General features: G+C 34.9%; 1 protein-coding gene across 1 annotated transcript in view; it reads left to right on the plus strand.

Annotated features, from left to right (window-relative positions):
* Window positions 1-25,162, plus strand: part of LRRK2 (leucine rich repeat kinase 2) — a 132,767-nt gene that overhangs the window by 16,421 nt on the left and 91,184 nt on the right. Inside the window, exons 7-14 of the mRNA XM_076007179.1 lie at window positions 3,545-3,676; window positions 6,679-6,798; window positions 7,490-7,629; window positions 7,720-7,799; window positions 9,182-9,288; window positions 13,396-13,525; window positions 16,097-16,221; window positions 20,441-20,553. Coding sequence (XP_075863294.1) covers window positions 3,545-3,676; window positions 6,679-6,798; window positions 7,490-7,629; window positions 7,720-7,799; window positions 9,182-9,288; window positions 13,396-13,525; window positions 16,097-16,221; window positions 20,441-20,553 — 947 coding nt within the window. The remainder of the gene's footprint in view (window positions 1-3,544; window positions 3,677-6,678; window positions 6,799-7,489; window positions 7,630-7,719; window positions 7,800-9,181; window positions 9,289-13,395; window positions 13,526-16,096; window positions 16,222-20,440; window positions 20,554-25,162) is intronic.

A 25,162-nucleotide genomic window follows, 5' to 3' on the forward strand; every position in this document is an offset into this window, starting at 1 on the left:
CTATACATGATTTCTTTTTTGTATGTGAACAATTATATCTTCTGAGTATGTTTTAAAAATATTTTTATTATATAGAAGCTTGTGAATGCTAAATCCCATCCATTTATTCACTTAATGAATTTATATTTACTGAGACTGTACTGCAGCTGGCTCTGGGCTTTGTGATGGGGAAACGATAGTGGAAAATGTAAATGTGTTCTCTGCCTTTTCAGAGCTCATGGTACAATGGGGGATACAGTTAAGTACAGAGGTGATTACAGTGTATAAGGCAAGTGATGGCAGAAGTCCCCAGAGTAATGAGAACTGAAGGATAAGGACAGTTTTGTGTGTAGGGAGGTGTGAGGTGAAGGGGAAGTGTAGGCAGAATGTCCAGGCAATGGGCTCTCTAAGGGTGCTGGAGCCAGAGAGAGTATAGTGCATTCAAGAAGATGAAAGTAGCCCAGTATACTGTGGGTTCATTAGCATGTGTACATGTGTGTGCGTGTGTGCGTGCGTGTGTGCATTTGCGCGTGCACATCCCTGGATATCTGCTTGAGTTTCACCGACTGGGGCAGGGGAGGGAGAAAGGGCAGTGGGTGAAGCTGGAGACATAGAGTGGAGCTCAGGAAGGAGCAAGGGTGAATGAACTTTTTTGTGATTCCCAAGTAGCATTTTGATCATGCTTTGAAATCTAGCCACTTTTTTTCACAAAAAAATACACATCAGAAGAAAGTAGTTTATTGTCTATGCTACCAATCATTGCTAATGGGCTGAAATAATGCCTCAGATGCTTTTATTATTATTATTATTCAGGATATTATGGGGGTTAAAACCATTTTGGTTACATGTTATGATTTTGCCTCACCCAAGCCAGGATTAGAGGTGTGCCCTTCCCCCATACAATGTTCGCTGTGTCCATTAGTTGTGAGTTTACCCATCCCCACCCTCCCAACTCCTAGTGAATATTAGTACCATGTGAGCACCTTAGTGTTGATCAGTCAGTGCTGATTTGATGATAAGTACATGCGGTGCCTATTCTTCCATTCTTGTGATACCTCACTTCAGAAGATGCACTCAAGCTCTATCTAGGAAAATAATAAGAGGTGCTAGTTCACCATTGTTTTTTGTAATTGAGTAGTATTCCACTGTGTGTATATATATATATATATATATATATATATATACCATATTTTATTAATCAACTCATGGATTGATGGGCACTTGGGTTGTTTCCACATCCTTGCAATAGTGAATTGTGCTGCCATAAACATTCGAGTGCAGATGTCTTTATATAGAATGTCTTTTGTTCCTTTGGGTAGATGCCTAATAGTGCTATTGCTGGATCAGATGGTATTTCTATTTTTAGCTCTTTGAGGTATCTCCAAATTCTTTTCCACAGAGGCTGTACTAACTTGCAATCCCACCAGCAGTGTAAGAGTGTTTTAATCTTTCCACATCCATGCCAGCATTTGTTGTTTTGGAACTTATTAATAAAGGCTGTTCTCCCTAGGGTTAGGTGATATTGTGGTTTTGATTTACATTTCCCTGAAGATTAGAGATGTTTAGCATTTTTTATATGTTTGCTGGCAATGCCTCAGATTCTATTTTGTTTTGTAAGTGCCCATTAACATTTCATACTTTATGTATTACCTGTGTGGGTTTCTAGGGAATGTACATATGCATTTATCTATTCATAGTAATATTTTCCTCCTCCCACATTTGAAGTTTTGAGGATTTCATGAGTTAAACAATGTGAACAATATAGAATAGTACTGGTATGTAATACGTGTTCTAAAATCACCAATAGCATCATTCCATAATATGTACTTTATATGTATGTCATAAACTAAATAATAATATAGTATGCATATATGGTTTCAGATATGGAAATCGGTATGGCATTCCGAAGATGTGAAACTTCAGTGTAGGCAGGGTAAAAAATCCAATGCCCTTGTGAAATAATGCCTTTTCTTTGTGATGTTTATAACATCACAATGTTTTCTTATCCACAGGAAATTAAGCATTTAAAAATGAACAATAATAGAGAAAGGCCTTACTTTTACATTTCTCTGAGTCATCATTGCCAACAAGCTGAATATATTTTTCATTATACTTTTCCTTGGCTATATTTGTTCATTTATTTATTTATTTTGGACTGGGTGTATTTAGAATTCATTGTTTTCCACCCACATCTGACATATCTCCAGTTAAATTGTGTTGATTCATAATACAAAGGTCAAAGAATGTAGCAGCTAAAAATTAAGAAATCAAGAGTTTTTTTTTTTTTTTTTTTTTTTTTTGAGACAGAGTCTCACTTTGTTGCACAGGCTAGAGTGAGTGCCATGGCGTCAGCCTAGCTCACAGCAACCTCAAACTCCTGGGCTCAAGCAATCCTTCTGCCTCAGCCTCCTGAGTAGCTGGGACTACAGGCATGTGCCACCATGCCCGGCTAATTTTACATATATATATATATTAGTTGGCCAATTAATTTCTTTCTATTTATAGTAGAGATGGGGTCTTGCTCTTGCTCAGGCTGGTTTCGAACTCCTGACCTAGAGCAATCCGCCCCCCTCGGCCTCCCAGAGTGCTAGGATTACAGGCTTGAGCCACCTCGCCTGGCCTAAATCAAGAGTTTTAAACACTGATTCTACCGGAAAGACATTTGCATTTCCGTCGAAGGGAGAATGAAGTCTGTTCTCAGTTAAAGTAGGTAGTTGCTTTAAGAGGCTATTTTCTTTCATTACTAAAAGTTTTTCTATATTTAATGTTTTCAAATATAATTTAAATATTAAAATATATTTTTGACTGTGCTGAAAAGGAAAGAAAAACAAACAGCTGTTTTGTTTTTTTTTTAAAGAATAGTTAACATTTCATCCAGAGATAGAAATGTTTTCTCCACATAGGCTGACAACTCAACTCTCTTTATTGATTAATTGCTTTTCCTGGTGGCTTCTTTCCTTTCTTTCTGTTTCACCTGTTTGTCCCTGAGTCACGTATTTTAATATTATGCCTCTCTTTTTTTCTTTCTGCCATCCTTCCCCCCATCTATCTTGGAGCCTTCTGGAAACTTGACTTTGCTATCTTATCTACTGGTTGCTTGTTTGGAATGGAGGAAACAGACCATTGCTGATTTTAGCTGTTTTATTATGTGACATAATCTTGATTTTCCTACTGTTGGTTTGAGAAAAACAAACAACGCAAAAGCCATTCTTCAGTGAAATAGGGCCTCATTAGGAAATAGTCCCCCAAATTCATTTATCTGGAAACTTACTGCCAAAAAAGCACTCTGAATCCCTCCTTTTTTGGTCTTAAGTTTTGGGCTTAAGCCAAGAAACAGGAATAAAGTAATTTGCCCTTAATGTTAACAATGAGTCCTACAACTCATTATGTTATCAATCAACAACATAGTATTTTTTGTAGCTCTTTGGCAGAACATAATATTTAGATTTGGAAATGTAGACATTATGCTGCCATGTATTTACAATCTATACAAGATATCTTTGTATGTATATTTGAGAGGAGAAAATTATTACCTTATTGATAATTATGACTTCTTTACATTTAGGTAATAATGTTGAAGTCCTCATGAGTGGCAATGTCAGGTGTTATAATATTGTGGTAGAAGCCATGAAAGCATTCCCTATCAGTGAAAAAATTCAAGAAGTGAGTTGCTGCTTGCTCCACAGGCTTACATTAGGTGAGTTGTGATTCTTGGTTAAATATTTATCACAATCTATATGATTTAAGTATATATAACATATTTACTTATATATGTTGCATGTTGATAGATAAGTAGCATATTGACATATTTTTGATGAAAAAGTATTGTAAAGTAGCAAATTGTTCTGCTATGCTTAGATGGAATTTTAAAAGGGGTGGCAAAAATAGATATGCATCATGTAAAGAAGTATTATCTTCATCTTATTTTTTGTAAAGGTAATTCCATAGATGAGTTTTTATTGTTAGGGGTATATTTAAGATATAATTATATAATAATTGATGCATAAAAATAAGTATAACATATAGAAAACGTGAAGTGTAACGCAGAATTTTGTGTTTATAATATAAATCTTTTGCTTTCTAAATATAGTTTACTACATTTACATGTAGTAAACAAATTTGTTAATGTGTTCTTGTTTTTTGCTTCATCAAAATGGAATAATACTGTATATTATCTTTGGCAATTTAAAAAATTAACACTATGTTTATAAGAATTACATGTATCTTTGCATGTAGCTGTATGGAGTAATCTGTTACATGGATATAGCACAATTTTTTTTTCTTTTTTTTGAGACAGAGTCTTGCTTTGTTGCCCAGGCTAGAGTGAGTGCTGTGGCGTCAGCCTAGCTCACAGCAATCTCAAACTCCTGGGCTTAAGCAATCCTGCTGCCTCAGCCTCCTGAGTAGCTGGGACTACAGGCATGTGCCACCATACCTGGCTAATTTTTTCTATATATATTAGTTGGCTAATTAATTTCTTTCTATTTATAGTAGAGACGGGGTCTCACTCTTGCTCAGGCTGGTTTCAAACTCCTGACCTTGAGCAATCTGCCCGCCTTGGCCTCCCAGAGTACTAAGATTATAGGCATGAGCCACCGCACCCAGCCGGATAGAGCACAATTTACTTAATCCTTTCTCCTATCCATGGATATTTGGATCTTTTCTTGTTTTATGCTACTACTGTCTTGTTATGAAAATATAAATAGGATGAATTTTTTTAAATTATTTTTTTTCTCCCTTTGTGAGAAAAAATAATGTTTCTCCCTTTGTGAAATACATAGTCGGTTCTTTATCCTTTTTTCCATAGGATGGTCTTTATTTTTTAATTTTTTATTAGTCTTTTTAAAATTTATTTATAGATTCTAGATAATAACGTTTTGGTGCTCATATTTCTGCATCCCTAAACCAAACAAAGCCTTCTTTCTAAAATGTAGTAACCATTTACTAGTTTATCTTTTTATCAGGGGAGACTTTACTCATGATTTCATAAAGAAGGATGTGGTTGTATCAACTGGCTTTTATCTGAGAACATTTCAAACTAATGCAAAGGTTGACTTCTTAAATCTAGCTTTTAGAGCAGCATACTAATGTACAATTCTCTGTATCATGTTTTACAACTTAATCATAGTCAAGTTACAACTTGTACAAGTTATAATAAAAATGTGAGTTCACCTTAATCCTTTGAAATGAGTCAGAAGAAGTAGTTTTGTTTTTGTCATTAGGGAAACGGTACTTGACTACCAAATAGGTCTATAATGGCACATTAAAGGTGCTTGATATTATACTATTGAAATTAAATAAACCATGGAAACTATTATGTCACAAGTAATTTTTGAATTATTTTGTAACTTCTTTTTGAAAATATTAATATAAAGCCATCAAATTGATCTTCAGATAAGGATGCTTTTATTCTCTCATTTATCTCTTAACATATTATTTGTTCTATGTAATGACTAGAGAATTTATTATCTCTGTAATTGTTTCAAAAGAAGCTGGATACAACTTTTAACTTCCTCTTCACCGTTAAAATTAAAACCCAAAGTCAATAAATATTTAACATTTTGTCAAAATATATAATCTAATTATGAGTTTAATGCATTTAAGAGCTTTATAAAATTTAGTATATATTTCATACAAGTTGTCTGAACATAAGACTGGTCTTGCTGGTTTTTTGCCCAGAGCCACACAGTTGGTCAGTGGTAGAGTAGCTGTTGGCAGTGGCATGGGAATAATTGCAAGGAAAAGAGGGTGATGGGGACAACCTGGGTGTAGACAACCTGGTAAAAGCATAAGAGAATCTTTTTGAAATGACTCTCCAAGACTAGTGATCACTAAGGGCTGAGGAGAATGTCTGTTTGGAGAGTGAATGTGGAAGAGGCAGGAACATAGGAAGGTGTTGATGAAGGAGAACTGTATCTGGTTAAACTGCCTTTTGAATTATAGATAAATAGGAGTTTCATTCTTACTTTTAGAAGGAAACCTGGTGACTGTTAGTAAGTTACAAATAAGCTAAATGGAAGGAGCCACACATTTCAGGAATATCACTTACCATTTCTTTCCTCATAAGGATTTAGATTTTTGTTTGTCGCATTAATCTTCAGAAGAGGGGATATAAAAAGGTTTGGGACTTCTTCCTGGGATGGGCTGGAGGTGTTGAAATAATCTCTCTCTCTTTTTTTCCCCTGCGATCATCATAGACAAGATCGAACAATTAAGTGTGCCAATGAGTTTTCTGAGCAGTATTCCTTTAAGTAAATGAAGGGTGTTGTAGCAAAAGGATTTAAAAATAGATCTTCTAAAAGATGAAATTAAGACATCCATCATTTAGAAGGCAGAAAAATTAATTTATTTTGTACAATAAATATTGTAGTTATTATAGTGCACTGTATAACAGACATCTCATTGTTTTTATATGGTGATGACATGAGAGGGAATCAAAGAACACAAAGTTAATGCAACCCAAGCTCATATCATTATTTTTGTTCAGTTGCTTCTGTTGTCTAAGTAACATAATTAAATGACAGCATAAAATAACTTTTCAAAACTTTATTCAATCATATTAAGCTATTTTAATTAAAGTAAATATATATTTTAATGTCATTAAAATATTTATCACCATTCAAAATATACTGTTATAAAATTAAAGGTAATTTAAATTCCATGGATGAGAATTCAGCTAATGTGTCACTTAACTTTTAGGCAATTTTTTTAATATCCTGGTATTAAACGAGGTGCACACATTTGTGGTGAAAGCTGTGCAGCAGTATCCAAAGAACGCAGCGTTGCAGATCTCAGCGCTCAGCTGCTTAGCACTCCTCAGTAAGTAACTTTACTAAAAAGAAAACTCTCACCCAATGCATCTGATGTCAAATATTAACATTATAACAAGAGAATCGTATGTGGATAAGGAAGCACTAAATGCCTCTTTTGTCCTAATCTATTTTCCAATAGAGGATACTTAAAAGGGAACTAACAGTTGTGACAGGTATACACATCTCAGTTCATACAGGGTTTTGCTCTACATTCTTGGTTTAGCTTTGTCATTAAGCATCCACGCTCTTCAAATAATCCTCCTCTAGTCTTTTTTTTTTTATTATTTATTTTTTTATTATTTTTTAGAGACAAGGTTTTGTTTTCAATAGGAGTGCCAGGCTGGGCTGCAGTGGCGTGATCGTAGCTCACTGTCACCTTGAATGCCTGAGCTCGAACGATTTTCCCACCTCAGCCTCCCAAATAGCTAGGACGACAGGGCTCGCCACCACACCTGATTAATTTCTCCTCTAGTCAATTAGTTTTGTTTTCTGGTATCCTCTTCCTCATTATATCATTTATCTATATAGGATGGTAGTAGTATATTATATTAAAAATTGCCTTTATAAATTAATCAAGGCTGCTACTAAAGAACACTTTCTTCTGTTGACAACATTTCAAAATATGGACTTAGAGTTGGTTGTTCTAATTGAAGATACATTATATATATGTTATATATATTTCTTTTAATTTTTTCAAGCTGAGACCATTTTCTTAAATCAAGACTTAGAGGAAAAGAATGAGAATCAGGAGAATGATGAAGAGGAAGAAGATAAATTGTTTTGGCTAGAAGCCTGCTATAAAGCATTAACGTGGCATAGAAAGAACAAGCATGTGCAGGTTGGACTGTCACAAATATTCATTATTAAAAATTATGTTTTTCAATAATTTACATTTTGACAGTTTTCTTTTTTTCCTCCCCTAATCCAGGAGGCTGCATGCTGGGCATTGAATAATCTCCTTATGTACCAAAACAGTTTATATGAGAAGATTGGAGATGAAGATGGCCAGTCAGTAGTTTTGATTTTATGTGATAGAAAATTTCATTATATATTTTAATCAATACATATAAAGTAGCTTAACTGTAACTTTTATTGTTAGAAATATTTTCATAGAGGCATTTGTGTTTTAAATTTTGCTGCAAAATAGTAGCGGGCATATAGTATTTTAAGCTCATTGCTTTCAATAGTTAGGAAAAGTGGTATGTTTGACAGTTATTACTGAGAGATTGGGAATCAAGAGTCATTCAGTAATTTGTGATTCATGGAGAAAGAATCTTTCCGTTTTCTGGCTGATCGTTTAAAAATGCCATATTAATTCATCTCAGGTGGTAGAAATTGCAGAGCCATCTGTGACCTATTGCCTTGATTAGCCAGCAGGTTGTCCGTATCAGGAATTAGATTTGGTTAGAAAGCCTCCTATGGTAAGTTCCCATATGATGTGACGGTGTTGACCTGTCTTCCCTTGAGAGAGTTATTTGAAGCTGTTATCTCCCGAGCAGGCTTTCAGTAGGACTGCCACTCAAATATTGTAAGACGGCACTCTCTCCCAGAGATACGAACTGTAACAGGAGTTTTGTGTATATCAGATTTGTTTCCTGTCTAGGAGCCTTTGTCTTCTATGGCAACTGTTCATACTTGTGCTGTTTGCTCTGGGTATCCTCTGGGCTTTAAAATCTGAATGACTTATTTGGGAAGCTCAAATAGTAACATTTCTATGTCTGAAATCCCGACAGCCTCTTTGTATAATGATCCACTTCTGATAAGAAGGGAATTAGTGACACAGATGCTATTTAATTAAACATTTTAATTTTGAAAAGAAACAGCCATTTTTTGGAAAATGATGTTAAACCAATATCCTAATAGTCCCATGATAAGCAGTACTTTAAAAGAGATTAGAGGAAGGGAGATTCATGTTGCAGTTCATAAATTTTAGTTCACTGGACACTTCTTCCTCAGTATCTATAGGAGATCTTTAAAATAAATATATTATTACAATAAAGAAAATATATTTATGTCATACATCTTTAAAACATACTCTGCTTCTTTACAATTTTTTATTTTTCCTTTCTTGTTTTCATTATCTTCTTTTCCTACTTTACCTTTTTCCTTAACACCTTTTCATATATCTGCTGAGCCTCTTTTCTCTCTACTGCTTATCCGCTTTTGAAGAAACAGAGAAATATTAATTTATTAAAGTTTGATGGGTTTGAATCTAACTTTTAAACATAAAATTATCTAAGCATAACTCACTGTTACAAGAGGAGGTGACATAAGATATCGTTTATTGATATGCCATTATTTCTTGTTAGAGATATTAGGTAATGATAAGTGAGATCTTGAGCTAATTATTAAAAACATTACTATTAATATTGTGGTTGGGTTTTTGAAAGGTTCCCAGCTCACAGGGAAGTGATGCTGTCCATGCTGATGCATTCTTCATCAAAAGAAGTCTTCCAGGCATCTGCAAATGCATTGTCGACTCTCTTAGAACAAAATGGTAAGTGGTATACTATATTTTTAAATAAATGGAAACAGATTTTGTATTTTTTTAAATTATGAAAACTATATATTGTAAAAAATTCAAATATTAATATGTAGAGATATGTACCCGACATATGGATATATTGATACATAGGTAAATGGATGAAGAGTAAACATTTTTATGTATGTTCTTTTTGGACTTCTCTGTATATACTCACACATGACATATACAACCTTTTTTCTACTTTTTGCAGACATGGAATCATATTAAACTCTTTTATAACCAAATTTTATATTTTTTTCTTTTTCATGTTAATACACGTGTATTCTTTCATTATCATTTTTAATACCTGTGTAGTTTTCTGATGTATTCCTTAGCTTATGAATCCATTTGTTATTGATGGGCTTTTAGCTTGTGTGCAGTAGGATTTTTTTGGAACCTATATTAAAAACCAAATGGTCACTCTTCTTCTCCTCTATTTTCTGTTATACACTATTCCTGTTATTTTCTTAGGAAAATTTTACAGAAGTGTGACTGGGTGGAGAGATGCTCACCATTTTAAAATCTGGTAAAATTGTCCATTATAAAATTTTTATACTACATTTTAAAAAAAAAATGGTCCCTTATTGTTATTCTTATAAGTCTTGTAGCTTTGCATAATTAAGAAGAGAAAACCAGCTCGTATACCTTTGGAAGAAATTGTGAGGTTTAAGATTGTGGTTTAGGCTGCTCAGATCCCTGCCCCTATAAACAGGAAATCCTGCCAGAAAACCTTGGTGAAAACTTATCATAAAGACATTGGGACTTGACAGCTCTTGCAGGATATTTTTAGAAGGTGAAAAATAGGGAAAAACACTGGAAGTCTGAGACAAGACTAATATAAACTCCAAATTTTAGTAAAGAACTTGAATAGAATGAAAGAAAGAAATAAACCACCTCATGCACCTTTCTTTATACTATTATTTAAGTCAAATCAAGAGGAAAATCCTCTCTTCTTTCTCTTCCTACTTTTTCATCCCATCTCTCTGATGGCACTTTAATAAAAGGTTTGGAGTGGCAAGGGCACTGATAGACGGGTTGCTCCCAGGGACAGTGAATCAGCGTAGGAGTGATTGTAGTGGGAATTGCTATTCTCGAATCTCCCATATTGGACTGTGCAGTCAGAGAGGCCTGGGTAGGGATTTCACTCCTGAAAATGAGGACTGGACTTTGTTGGGGCACCTTAGAGAGGAGACAGACTTCCACTATGTACATACAGCATTGCACTGGTGCAGTAATTCCCAACTACCTGGAAATCTTTGATATGCAGATTGAACAACCATGATTTTGTGAGCTTTGGACTGATTCTTATTACTGTGTCTGAGGATTGGTTGCATTCAGAGTGAGCTTTGATGTCTTTGTTCAGAATCAGTTCTCTGCTCTTTCTAGTTTCTTACTTCTTCTTAGCTACCTGCTGGGTAAACTGTCCTCAGATCTCTTTGTATTGTCCTTGGAGTGCTGCTGCCTTAGTAAAGTGTTAAGAACTGGGGCAGCTTGTTCACCAACCTCCTTGGGCAACTTATCACTGAAAGACACTTGGGAACACCGGGTGTGCAGGGCTGGCTACGGGGCATGGGTTTTTTTTTTTTTTTTTTTTTTTTAAGAAAAATGACTGGGTTGGCAGCCAGAAGAGCTGGATTCTTGGAACCATGGGGATTTCAAGGTCAAGACTCAAACATCTTGCATGACATTTTCCCGATTTAATTAATGAATTAATCAATCAATATTTATTGAGCTCCCATTATCCCCTAGGCACTTGGGATACATCATTTAAATAGAAATCGCAGGCTCATGGAGTTTAAACTTGAGTGGAGAAGATAGATAATAAGACTCACTAAAATATATGATATGTGAAGTAGTTAAGAAAAAAAAATGAAGCAAGGAAGGAGAATATGATATGTTAGGAATCAGAGGAAATGAAATTGTGAGGCAGCTAGGAAAGAAGGTGACTGTTATTTGCCTTTTAAAGGAGATAATTTCCTGTTAAAAATGAAGTGGATGAGGTCAAGGGCGCTATGTAGATAACTGGTAAATAATGTGTGAAATGTTCTTCTGTAAACTCTAAAGTGACTTCATGGTGAAATTTCTTCTCCTAGGTCTAGTGTTTGCAATTTTCAAGTCACACATTAGGTTACTATCTAGGACAGTGTGGGCCCTGGGCCACAGCATTGCCTTGGAAGTTGTTAAAAATGTATAATTCTAGGTCCCCATAGAGACCTACTGAATCATAAACTCTGGAGCTTGGACCCAGCAACCTTTGTATTTTAACAAGCCCTCCAGATGATTCTGATGCAAATTAAAGTTTGAAAACAACTGGTCTAGAGTCACTTTTGTCTTTTAAAGGTGCAGTCCCCAACCCACTGGTGTATTTGATCTTGAACCTGTTAGCCTCTAGAACTGTGAGAAATAAATTTCTATTGCTTAAGCCTGTGGTCCCCAACCCCTGTCCCCAAACCCCAGTCCGTGGCCTGTTAGAAACCAGGCTGCACAGCAGGTGAGTGGCCCATAAGCAAGCAAAGCTTCTTCTGTATCCGCAGCCACTCCCTATCCTTTCCGTCACTGCCTGAGCTCCACCTCCTGTCAGATCAGCAGTGGCATTACATTCTCACAGGACTGCAAGCCGTGCTGTAAACTGCGCGCATGTGTGGGATCTATGCGTGCTCCTTATGAGAATCTAATGTCTGATGATCTGAGTTGGAGCTGAGGTGGTGATGCTAGTGCTGGGGAGCAGCTGCAAATACAGATAGATTATCATTGTCCCATGCTAATGCAGAGAGGTTTGACTGCACAATAAATGTAATGTACTTGAGTCATCCCAAACCATCTCCCTGTCCCCCCCAGTGGAAAAATTGTTTTCCATGAAACCAGTGAAACCAGTCCCTGGTGCCAAAAAATTTGGAGGCCACTGTTGTAAAGTATCTCCTTGGTTAGAAGCTAGCCAGTTTGGGGAGGGTTATTATAACTTTGGATGTGATCAAACCAAATAACCAACTCTTTATGGTATCTTAATGTGTGATATTCTGTATGGCTCCAAAAGCTATGAATTTTTCAGGTTTTTGGCAGTACTTTAGAGTGTGTATATCACTTCTACCTATTCCTGTGTTTTGTCCTATCTTTTCTTCTTGATATAGACAACCCATTTTTAAAAGCAGCACTTTAATTAAAACTTTCTAAGTCTCCTTTTTCCGCCACTTTCTAAGTGTAGTGTTATACTGTATCATGTTGAAATTGATGTTTCTATGGAGGCTTCAAGACAATTGATATTTATATGGAAACTTCAAGACAATGGGTTTGTGTTTGTGTGGGAAGTTTATTATCAAGAGAAAAATTATTCTGTAATCACCATTGCTAGAATACAGTTACTTTTCTACATGGAATGTAAAATCAGATGTAAGCACATGCATGTGTTTCCTAAGCTTTGGCGTTACTTTGAGAAAATAAATGTAATTACCTATGCTCTGTATCAGTGCTTTCTATCCCTGTGCCTATCATGGCATATACAGAGCTGATAATGTTTGCACAGTCCACTGGGGTAGATAGACAAAGCAGCTCAAGGCTGAAAGCAACCCAGCGTGGTTCCAGCTCTTTCATCTCTTACCCCAGCCCCAGATTGTCAATATCTCCACAGGCCTGTAACTTATTCCTAGCTCACTAGTGTCTAGCATATCTGGCTAGTCTTAGCTCTATATAAGTGCAATTATTTGTGAACTTGTTTTAAGTATTGGAATACAATTTAACTTTCATTCGTATTTTGAAGAGCATCATTTAAACACATTTTTTTCTGCAGAAACACTCTTTTCACCTAGACAGGGATATGGTGATTATACTGAAACTAGTCTAGTCTATAAATAAAAATTTTAAAAGCAAAACCTCAACAATAGGTTAATAAATATGAAAAAATCAAAAATTGTATATGTTTTAAAGAAGTAAGTATTATCTTTAAGTTGTCCATAAACTATGCATTATATATGTTCTTGTATATGCTTTCCTGTGAATTTGGACTATCTTAGTAGTCCACATTTTATTGCAAAAGTATGAAAATGTGCCTTCATTTCTATAAGTAACAATTAAAGAATCTTGTAGTTAATTTCAGAAAGATCCTGTTGTCAAAAGGAATATATCTGAATGTTTTGGAGTTAATGCAGAAGCATATATATTCTCCTGAAGTGGCTGAAAGTGGCTGTAAAATGCTAAATCATCTTTTTGAAGGAAGGTAATATAGATTCATGAACCTATGCAGAGTATATCATATTGGAGTAGGTAGCATTTTTCAATGTAATCTTGTATCATTGATATCATGAACTTATTTTATCCGAACATTGAAAGGAATGGCAGCAATTATAAAAATATATTGAAAGATTGTGTTTGTGCTTGGTGCTCGGTATTGGCTATGTTTTGAAAAATGGTAATTACATACTACATACATACCATACAGCAGTTTTTGAATTATTGTGTGTGAAAGGTATAAAAGATAAAATCAGGATATGGCTTCTAATTGTCACTCTTTCACAACAAATATGTTATTTATTATTATTTCTTCATTTGAATTGACTTTGTCTTCTCTTACTGCTTTCATTTCTTAGCTAGGGAAGCTTTTAGTCACATCTAGTCCAAGTGCAGACATGTTAGGATTATATAGCTGGTTAGTGACACAACAGAGACCAGATCTTTTTATCTGGGGGTAGATGGTAGCAGGGAAGGGGGATTAGGGTAGCTGGAGACAGAACTACTGGCTTACAAAAACCTGTTTAACAGACTAAAACCGAATTATATGCAGAAGGTTCCTACAGCAGGATATGCATTTTATTTTTTATTTATTTATTTATTTTTTTTTTTGAGACAGAGTCTCGCTTTGTTGCCCGGGCTAGAGTGAGTGCCGTGGCGTCAGCCTAGCTCACAGCAACCTCAAACTCCTGGGCTCGAGTGATCCTTCTGCCTCAGCCTCCCGGGTAGCTGGGACTACAGGCATGCGCCACCATGCCCGGCTAATTTTTTATATATATATATCAGTTGGCCAATTAATTTGTTTCTATTTATAGTAGAGACGGGGTCTCGCTCAGGCTGGTTTTGAACTCCTGACCTTGAGCAATCCGCCCGCCTCGGCCTCCCAAGAGCTAGGATTACAGGCGTGAGCCACAGCGCCCGGCCCAGGATATGCATTTTATTAGGTCAAAAATGGTGAGGTAACTTCGACATTGTCTGAGTAAATTTCAAACCAAAAGAGGCTATTATATATAGGAAACTGTCATCAGTGAAAGAAAAAATAAGTGGCACAGAAGTTACAGTAAAACTAATTTTATTTCTGGCTTTGCCACTAATTAGAGTCAAGTTTTTGGTTTCTAAACTTCAGATTCCTTACAGAGGGGTAATAATAACAACCTCGAAAGTTGTAAGTTTATAATATAAGGATTAAATAAATTAATTTTTATAAAGCACTTAGGGTAATGCCTGGTACATTTTAAGCACTCAGTAAATCATAGCTATTGTTATTATACTGTTGTTAAATGTGAATAAATGAAGTGTATTAGTGTGATAAACTGTTATATAGCACATCTGTAGACTTGTAAGAAGTGGGGCTACACTGCCTTTCCATTTAATCTATTTATTGTATATCGTATGTTAGTTTTATTTCTCTTATTTAAATACTGCTCTTGAACATTTAAGTGAAAAGATTATCTTAAATGGGGATTTTTATGGTGCTAGAAGTGTGTGAACCTTTATAAATGAGGCAAAGCCACAGTAGAATAAACTACAATTTAGGTTTCTGTAGATTCTGGGCAAGCCATTTAATGTTTTGGCTATTTCCTCATATGTAAAATATGTGTAGTTTCAGTCCTGGGGATTCTAAGTTAGCTATGACGACATGCCTGCCCTGCAAAACTCACTGTCTAGTTGTGGAGTCTGATACTTAAACAGATGATTACAGTCCAGTGTGAGTGTGCAATGGCATTGGTGTGTAAAAGACAGCAGTAAGAAAGAGCAAAGTGAACCCAGCCAGAGTCACAAAGGAATGGGTGTCCAAAGAAGGGATGTATTTAAATTGGGACTTGAAGGTGGAAAAAGAGAATATATCTCAATAACCACGGAACCATGCAAAGTGAGAGCATAGTTCTGATATGCACAGGTTTCAGTTAACATGGCACTGTACAAAGTAAGGACTGCCTGTATTAAAGTTCATAGCACCTACTGAAATCTGGTCAAGTGGCATTTGTTCATATGTGAAACAAAAAATACCTTAAATACCATGACTTTAATATATACCATAAAATCATGACTTTAATGTATACCAAAAATAATTAAGAATACCGTGTAAGAAATCCAGTGATGTTGTTCTGGAACAGGCAGGTTGGTATGATGTAAAGAGCCCTTGCCTCGCAGTCAGTTGAGTTTGGGCACCAGCCTTGACTCTTTCATTTTATAGCGATGAGACCTTGATCTTTAGCCTCCATGCACCTAAGTTCTTCATCTGGAAAATAGGGATAATGAAGAACCCCTACTTTCTGGGGTTCTTGCAAGTGGCCCAGACATACATCAAAAGGAAATTGTGAGTTTTAAGATACTAAATAAGAGAATTACCAGGTGACTATGAATTCTACTTTTTGAGGTCAAAGTTAAACAAAAATTAAAATTATATATGCTTATGCCACTGAATTCAAATGCATGTTCATATAGCCTTTCTTGATAAAATATATTGGTTCTGTTTTCCTGTACTTGTTTCAATTTGGTGTTTGTACCATTGATTCAGATCGTTCTTTCAATAAGCATGTCAATTTTATATCCCCAGTAACACTTCCGTGGATACAGTGGCAGCAGTGGTCCCCAAAATAATAACAGTTATGAAAAGTCATGAGATGTCATTATCAGTGCAGCTGGAGGCACTTCGGGCTATTTTACATTTTATAGGGCCAGGTAAGTTACATAACTGATTGTAGGAAGAGACAGCAATTTAAATGGATTTTTGACTTTTCTTGAAATATCAACTTTCTAGGCAAAAATTAAAGATCTAGTTTTGGTCAATTTAATCCAAATCTTTCTCTTAAATCAAAAATAAAAATAGACGGTAAATGATGATGCAGAGTAGTCATTTAGGGTAATTTACAAGAAAATATAAGAAAAGTCAATAATTTATGCAAAAAATATTACAATGTAAAGTGTGCAGCTTTCATTTGGAAGGAGGATGCTCATCTTTGATAATGTTTTTGTATTCCCGTTGCTATCACCTGAGTTCAAGCTTTTTTTTCTTTATGAACTATAATACTAGCTAATTAATTTTCATACCTCCTCTCTTCTTCATTTCAGTTCTTCTTTTGCTCTGTGGTTGAATTATTTCTTCTCCAGTGTAACCCTGTGGCTCTTTCTTATTAGCCTCAGTGGCTTCCAACCTCCAGCCCCCTTTATCTCGGACTTACATCTGTCACCTTTTTTGTCCTCCAAAGCCCATTTAAAGCACCTGTGCCTCCATTCATTCAACACATATTTATTAAGTGCCTCTTATGTTCTAAATGCCGTGATGCTGTTAAGGTTTGAAAGATGAATGGGAAAAAAAACCAACACAACTGTACTATGATGGGAGCTGAGAAGTAGATAGACATGTAAATAGTTAATTAACGAACAGTATGAGAGGGGCTGGCATAGATCCATGTATAAAAGGCTGTGAGAATATTAGTGGAGCCACTAATAGTTTAGCTATAAACAAGTAGGTCAGGAGACTGTGATATTGGAGGTACAAGGGTGAATAGAGCAGGCCTGGTAGAAAGGCTGGGAGGACATTTCGAGCAGAAGAAGAAAGTGCATGTATCTGGGGTGAGGGAACCCTAGGAAAGAGGAGAGAGGTGCTTGGGGATGAATGTCATGGGACAGGCCGAGACCTCAAGTGAAGGTCCTTGAATGCAATGCTGAGCAATTTGTGCCTTTTTAACGGAAGTCAGTTTAAATTTATTCAAATTTATGAGGGGTGATACTTTTTTTGCTGTTTTGTAGAATTCCCAATTCTTTTGAAGCCCAGTTTTGTTCATTTAAGATGAACTCTTCCTAAATCTATCATTTTCTGTAATTATCCAGGTATTTTATGTTTCTGTGTCTAAGAGTATTACTCAATATGAAAGGTTTTTTTAAGGACAGAGCTTTCTTCAGTCATCTCTTAAGAATCCCCGGGTACCTTGAACAAAAGTAGCTATTCAATCAATATTTTTAAAATTGAATCATGGTATCCCATTCACAGTTGTCAGCTTACTTTTTAGATGTGATTTAACAGACATAATTTGCTTGAAAATATCATTGCTAGTTTTATTGAATTTTGTTTGTAGAACTTAATAAAAAAAAAAACAACAGCAAACCCCTTTTGATTATCCTTGAAGGTGACAGCCTTATTCTTTTGAGGGTGGATTTGAGATTTAAAGATAACAAAAAGATATTCAGAAATCAAATCTGTTAGTTAATAAAATAATCTTCTTTTAGTCCAAAAACAAATTTTGCATATAGTATTTCTTTTCTTACTTGTTATTAAATTGACCCTGAAGCAACATTGTTGGTTAATAATTTAGATGAATTATGAGTGCCCTTGAAAATAATTACTTTAGGACTATAATTCACGTATAGAGATACATATGAATAAACATTTTATGACATATCAGAATATATGTACATATCTTTGTTAGGTAAAGGTTTAACCATCTACTCTACTCTGTGCTGCCACACCATATAACCATACCACCCCACCCCACACTGTGCCGTACTGTACCGTGTTGTGCTGCACTATGTCATTCTGCCTATCAATGAGTAACTATGGTATCAGAACCCCAGTAGTTTCAAGGTTGAATAGGATTCTAGTTGAGGTTCTTATAAGATATCTAGATGTACATGTACTCATTTATTAACTAGATCATATTTAGATTTCCTTAATAACAAAGATGTAGTAATACATTACCGCAAATTTGTATAATTCAGTATCCAATCAAGGGCACAATATTGTACCTAATGTTACATCCTTTAAGTTTCTTTCAGTTTAGTACTGTCACTTTCTCTTCTATTTGATAACAAAAACTTATGGAAGAGGTCGAGCTGGTTGCTTTAAAAAAGTAATAATAAAGACCCTGTTATTTTAATAAAATATCAGTTTGACTTGTTTTTTCTTGACTTAGTGTTAGTGTCAGAGGAAATAATATAAAATTATTTAAGAAGCAACATTGCAAATTGGGAAGTGTATAGAGGAGAGTGATTAGGGATATAAAACCAAATCATTAAAGCAATAAGAGGAACTGAGATTGTTTAATCTAGGGAAGAGATGGAGGATATGAAACTCTATTCAAATCTACTCATTTATAGCTAATAACAAATCATACTGAAAAATATGGAGGACCTAAAAAGTATTTGAAATGCTTTCTGTATAATTAACTTTTTTAATTCTCACAGCAATACACAAAGACAAATAGTAATTTTTTTTTTAGTATTCTATAGACAATAAAAGTAAGGCATAGAAATGCAGAGATTTTTAAGGTCACACCTTATATAGCAGAGACAGATTTTCAACCTGTGCAGACTGACTTCAGAGTAGGCACTTTAAAATACACATTTGTGCAACAATATGAATTGAACAACTGTTGTGTCTAAAGTACTATGCTTGGGACTCTTGAGATCTGGAGATGATGAGGTTATGGATACTGCTCACAAAAAAGTCTACAGTCCACAAAATTTGAAGGACTGTTGTGTAGATAGGAAATTATATCCATTTTGAATAGTAGGGCCTCAAGTAATAAAACAAAGACCTGAGATGAAATTTACAGGAATGCTCATTTGGTCTAAATATAAGGAAGGTGTTTAATAAGACCCATTACAAATGGCAAATGTTTCATACTCAAAAGGACTGATTTTATGTTATGTTATGTTATGTTATGTTGTTATGTTATGTTTTATGTTAGTAGAGATGGGGTCTCGCTCTTGCTCAGGCTGGTCTTGAACTCGACCTCAAACAATCCTCCCACCTAGGCCTCCCAGAGTGCTAGGATTACAGATTTGAGCCACTGCGCCCGGCCAGCAGGGCTGATTTTAGTGGTCATTTCTGCTTAAGGTGCAATAGGCAACCTCAGAAGTTAATGTGGTCTTAGTCACTGAAAATGATACTCAGAGAGTTTAAGGGCCTTGGCCTAGGTTGTACAACTGTCATGAATGTCACAACCTGTTTGAATAAATTTAAACTAAGGACTGAACGTTCCCAGAGGGTGGGAATCTAGTCTGCCTTTTTCACTGTGCTATTCACGGCATGTAGCAAAATTCCTGGCATACAGTTGGCATTTAGACTTTAGTTAAGTAGATGAAAAGATATATGCAGCCAATTTATAGTTCATGTTAATACATATTATTAAAATCAAAGATTATAAGTAATTGTTTATAATAATTATTTCTATGGTCTCAGATTTGGGAAAAATTATTCATTCAAGATAATTTTACTTATCTATTATATAACCAAACTTTTCGGTTTCTAGTGTTTTCAACAGTTTGAGAATGGTTGAGATACAGTATAGCTTAATAAGGAGTATGTTTTCGTTAAATCACTTAATACCATTAAATAACCTTTAGAGGACTTCTACAAAATGACATGTTATCTACCATCATAATACTGAAACTCAAACCTTGCTTTTTCCACTATTATTCCAGCTTCTCTTTTGTGTTTACGTTTCATATCTGACCTTTTTATGTTGTAGCCCAAATAACTTTGAGCTTTTCTCAAGTTGTCCATTGTTGCATGAAAAATCTTCTAGTGTCTTAAAGCACAGCCTGTGCAAACGAAAAGAGATTGTTTGTTACAGAAAATTCCTCCACTAATTGCTACTTTAAGTTCAATAAATGTCTATAACATTGTATTTATTTTATGTTAAGTTATGAACTATTTTTATAGATTCCTTATAACTAGGAATCTAGTTATAGATTCTTATATATCCTTATATATCCTATAGATCCTTATATATTCTTATAACTAGGAATGCTATTTTTTTTTACAAGGAACCATATACTATAAAAACCATGTACATGTGTACTTTCGGATTGATTTTGATCATTTCTAACAAGTGACAATCTTTAGCTTAAAAATGTATGAGAAAAGCACTTACTTCTTGATTATTTTTGCATTTAGGCATGCCAGAAGAATCCAGAGAGGATACTGAATCTCAACGTAAACTAAACATGGTTAAAAAACAGGGTTTCAGGAACGATATTCAACAATTGGTCCTAGCAGCTTTGAACAGGGTATGTTGATTATAGGTTTTCTGCCTTTATGTTATTAACTAGAATATTACATTTGGGGACCTACAGGGCCTTTTTAGTCTAAGTTTTCCATCCTCTGTTTACTATGATGCTAGAAAGTCATGTGATTAGAAACATAAGATGAAAAATAGGGATGTGGGAGGTGAGGAGTTATTTACTAAGCCAAGTCCAGTTAAGTGCACTGTCAATTCCAGACTTAGGCTAGGTTCTTTTGATTGCTAGTAACAGAAATCCAGTCTGGTTTGCTCAGGCAGAAAGAGAAGCAAAGAGCCAGATGTGCGCTAAACTTCACAAGCAATGCCAGGAGCTAGGGCTGCTGTTTTCTCTATCTGTTCCTTCCAGCTGCTCATCTTGCTTTTCTGGTCCCATGGTTCAACCCAGGAGGACATACCAGGCACAATAGTAAAGTCGTCTTTGATTTCTATGCTAGTTTTCATTGCTGTTCTCAGAGATAACCTCTGAAATGGTTGGTATGCATTTTTTTCTTCCCGTTTTTAGGCATTTATATACCTGCATTATTACATTATAGTGAAAGTAATCAATCAATAAATCATATGGAGTATGAAAAAAGGAGAAGAGGGGAATTACATCTATATTGTGCAATGCAAAAGATATTGATGGAATGAATATGGTTTAGAAGCTTAACATAAGATGATTGGTCTTTTTAAAAAGATACAAAGATGTAAAGAATGATTAGAGTGAATGTTTTTATGAAAGGAAGAGTATTCAGATTAATTAATGGAAATGATTCCTTGTGATTTGGTGCACTTTGATAAATGCCATAAGTTAATTAGAGTAGCCTCCAGAGAGATCTCCTTGAAAAATTCAATTTAAACTGAACTTTGTAATGTCATTGTCTCTGATATGTTTGAGTCATTTGTACTCAAATCTTAATATGATTCTTGAGTATAGCAAAAGTATATACTATAATGGGTTAAATTTAATTTGAGAGATAATTGTTTAAAAATAAAAGGATGTGGAAGGAACTTGTTAGGCACTGGGAAGATCAAAAAATGGATATTCTTTGTACTCTTTGCTCCTGGATCTCATAACCTGGCCAGGGGAACAGCAACCATGCATGAAAGCAGTTGTTCTACAATAGTACTCGTGAGCTATGCTAGCTTTGTGAACATACTCTCGGAACATAGAGGAGGAAAGAGCTAATTTGTTAAGTGTTGCCAGAGAAGAAAGAGGTAGCAGAAAATCCTTATAGACAACTCTGATTCTAGTTGACTGGCCTTCTCTGAAGTTGCTGGGCATGAGTGTCATAGAGGGGAAGGAGTCAGGAGTCACGAGAGCCGGCAAGCACTGTGATGTGGAGAAATCACTCGGCTCCCACGGTTGACTTTCCTTTGGTAGAAGTGGTTTAGAACTGCTTTTCTCCCCGTACCCTCACCCTTGCCAACACCTGAGTCATGACACGCAGCATCTTACTAGACAGTGACCATCACTGGTAGATGAGGAGTTACAGTCACAGGGAAACAGAAGCAACAATATTTTATTTTAAAATGCTCTGCAGGGTGGTTCCCCGAATCCTTCATCATGGTTGAGAAAAAATGCTCTAAAAGATGAAAGGTATAACTTTTGCTCTAAAATTCTGTGACTGCATGTCTCACTCTGATTAATGGTGACAGAGCATCAGAGGTTTCAGACCCAAATATTGTAGACACAATGAAATAATTACTGTTAAAAAGACGTCCAAACTTGGAAAGCAGAATTCCAAACAAAGTAGAGCTTGAGATTCAGCTATAACTTTTAAAGCAGAGACTAAGAAACATATTTATTAAAGGGAATCCATGTTTGGGTATGTACAATTCCAATAAAATTCAAGCTGAAGTTAAAATCTCTATCTGGAACGTTAATGTTCCATTTATGCCTAATCCTTTTAGCTTTTCCACAGATGAAAACTTTGTCACCTTTTGCAGAGAGATTTATTGTTATTGGAGAATGAAGTAGAAAATAGACTGTCAACATTTTGGCTTTGTCTGTGTTCTGTATGTGGTGACGCTCCTGTTCTCTTCAGTCAAGGAACCCAGTAAAGTAAAACCAATCTTTTGATGAAATGGACACACATCAAAGACTTTCGGGCTTCACAAAAACCTTGAAGCTAAATGTACTCAGCTTAACTATTGATATTTATTTTAGTTGGAAATTATATATAGTCAAAGAAAGAGTTAATTTGCCAAATCAGCAACAGTGACAACAATAAAAAGAAATTACATAGTAGTAAATTTCTAAAAGGTTTATAGATGACATTACAGAAAACCATGAAAGTTAACTTGAAGGTACACAAAAAGAGTTGAATGTATGAAAAGATAAACCTTATTTTTTGATAAAAGGACTAATTTTTTAAAAATGAAAATTGATCTGTATTTATGAGAACTTAGTAAAGATAACAATAGATAGTATTTTCCGGAACTTGGTAAGCTAGTATAAAATTTATATGAAAAGATTAATATGCATGAATTATCAGGAGAATTTTTAAAAAGAGTGATAATTCATATGGCCTAACTCCAACAGATCATCAAATATATTATAAAATTTTAGTAATTATAATGGTCTGATATTGGCACTGGAGGAGATAAAATCAATGCCACATAATGGTGGCTCAGGAAATAGACTCAAATGAAAATGTGCAATGATATGATATTCCCTGATCACCAGGGAAAAATAGATTACCCAATAACTTCTGTTGGAACAACTAACTCCAGGCATTTGGGGAAAGCAAAGGAAGCTGAATATTTATTTTACGCTTTTTGCCAAAACACATTACAGATGGGTGACATTTAAAGGTAAAAAATGAAATTGGCATATGAACATATGAAATTGGCATATGAACATATGAAATTGGCATATGAACATATGAAAAGGTTCAACTATAATCGTTATTAATGTAAATTTAAAAAGAAAAACTTTGTTGGAGGGAAGCTTGGTAACGCCTATCAAAATTAAAGTAGATGTATTTTCTGATCAGCAATTCCACTCTAAGAATTTATAATATGTATTTACTTGTGCATGTACACAAAGAGTTTTAGACAAGAATATTCGTGTGGCATTATTTGTACTAAGAAATATATGGCAACGTAATTAAATGCTTACGTGGTAATCATTAGTGCTATTTGCCAAATATTTTTACTTCTCTACCTTCTGGTGATTCTGACACAGTATTTAGCAGTTAGATTGAAGCATGTGACTAGTTTTGGCCAGGGAGTTTTTTTTTGTCTGTGGAGGTAATAGCTGGTGGGCATCTTCCAGAACACTCTCTCAGGCACTACGCCCTGCGTTGTTTGCGGCAGCAGTTGCTCCATCAGCAGAGGTCCCTCCTGACCTGTAACATACATGTAGCGTGAGTAAGAATTGAACCTCTTCTTTTCTCAGCCTGTGAAATTTTGAGATTGCAATTTCATTTAATCTGTCCTTACAACACAATACCTATCAATAGAGACCAATCAAATGAATTGTACTACTATGTAGGGATTAAAAAACAATGAGACAAGATTCCTAATGTACTAAGGAAAAATCTCCAATTTTCCATGAATATGAATATATCCCCCAGGTATCCATTTTTCCCCTTCATGTTTGTTAACACATTATCCACACTTTTTGATGAAATTAATATATTTCCACCTCCTAATATCCTCTCCCTTGTATCTATCAACCAATTTTAGCAGATAATACAGTATTTGCTTTTATAGCTTCAGCTATGCAAAATTCTCTAATAGTTAAGTTTGTGGGGTCTTGGAGTCAGGATATCTGGGTATGAATCTGACTCTACCACCTACAGACTGTGCACCCTGGAAAGTTACTTAATTTCTTGGTTTCATTATGTATAAAATGGAGTTAATAAATGATTTTTCACTTAGAGTTATTATGAATATTTTATGAGATAATTCATGAAAGTATGCACTCAATAAATGTTAATTAATGTTATTAATATTAGATTTCAAACTATCTTTTGACCTCTGGCTGTAAAAGATGAGAAAATCAGAGTATTCACATTTTCATTATCTCTTCCAATTTTCCCTCTGACTTTTTTGTTAAATAAATTGATTCTGCATTGGCAGAGTGTATAATATTTACATTTAGTTTTATAACCGTACTTCCTAAGTTTGTTTTCATCTTATTCCTATGGTTATGTGGATTCAGTGTTCTCAAGTCCTTTTTTATATTTTTCCATGCATCTTTTAGTTGTCCCAATATCTTTAAAAAAGTTTAATTCCATGAACATTTTGATGTTTAGAATTGTTTTGTTATTGTTGTTGTTGGCTTTATATTTGGACTCTTGAAAGACAGTTTTGTTTGTTATAAAATATTGGGGATTTTATTTTCCTTCCTTGAAGACTTTGTAGGCATTCCACTGATTTCTAGTACTGAATATTTTAGTGGAGAAGTCTGACACCAGCTTTATTTTTTTCTCACTTTTAAGTGACTTGATATTTTTGCCTGGCTGCCCAGAGGATTTTGTTATCTGGAAACCTAGCAACTGTTTTAGGATATATCTTAGTGTTAGTTCTGGGATATGGTGTTCTCATTCTAGCTATACATTCAATCTTTTTTTTTTCCTGTAAAGTTTTCTTGAATTGCATCTTTA

The sequence above is a fragment of the Microcebus murinus genome, chromosome 10 (genome assembly GCF_040939455.1).
Source record: "Microcebus murinus isolate Inina chromosome 10, M.murinus_Inina_mat1.0, whole genome shotgun sequence".
Taxonomy (NCBI): domain Eukaryota; kingdom Metazoa; phylum Chordata; class Mammalia; order Primates; family Cheirogaleidae; genus Microcebus; species Microcebus murinus.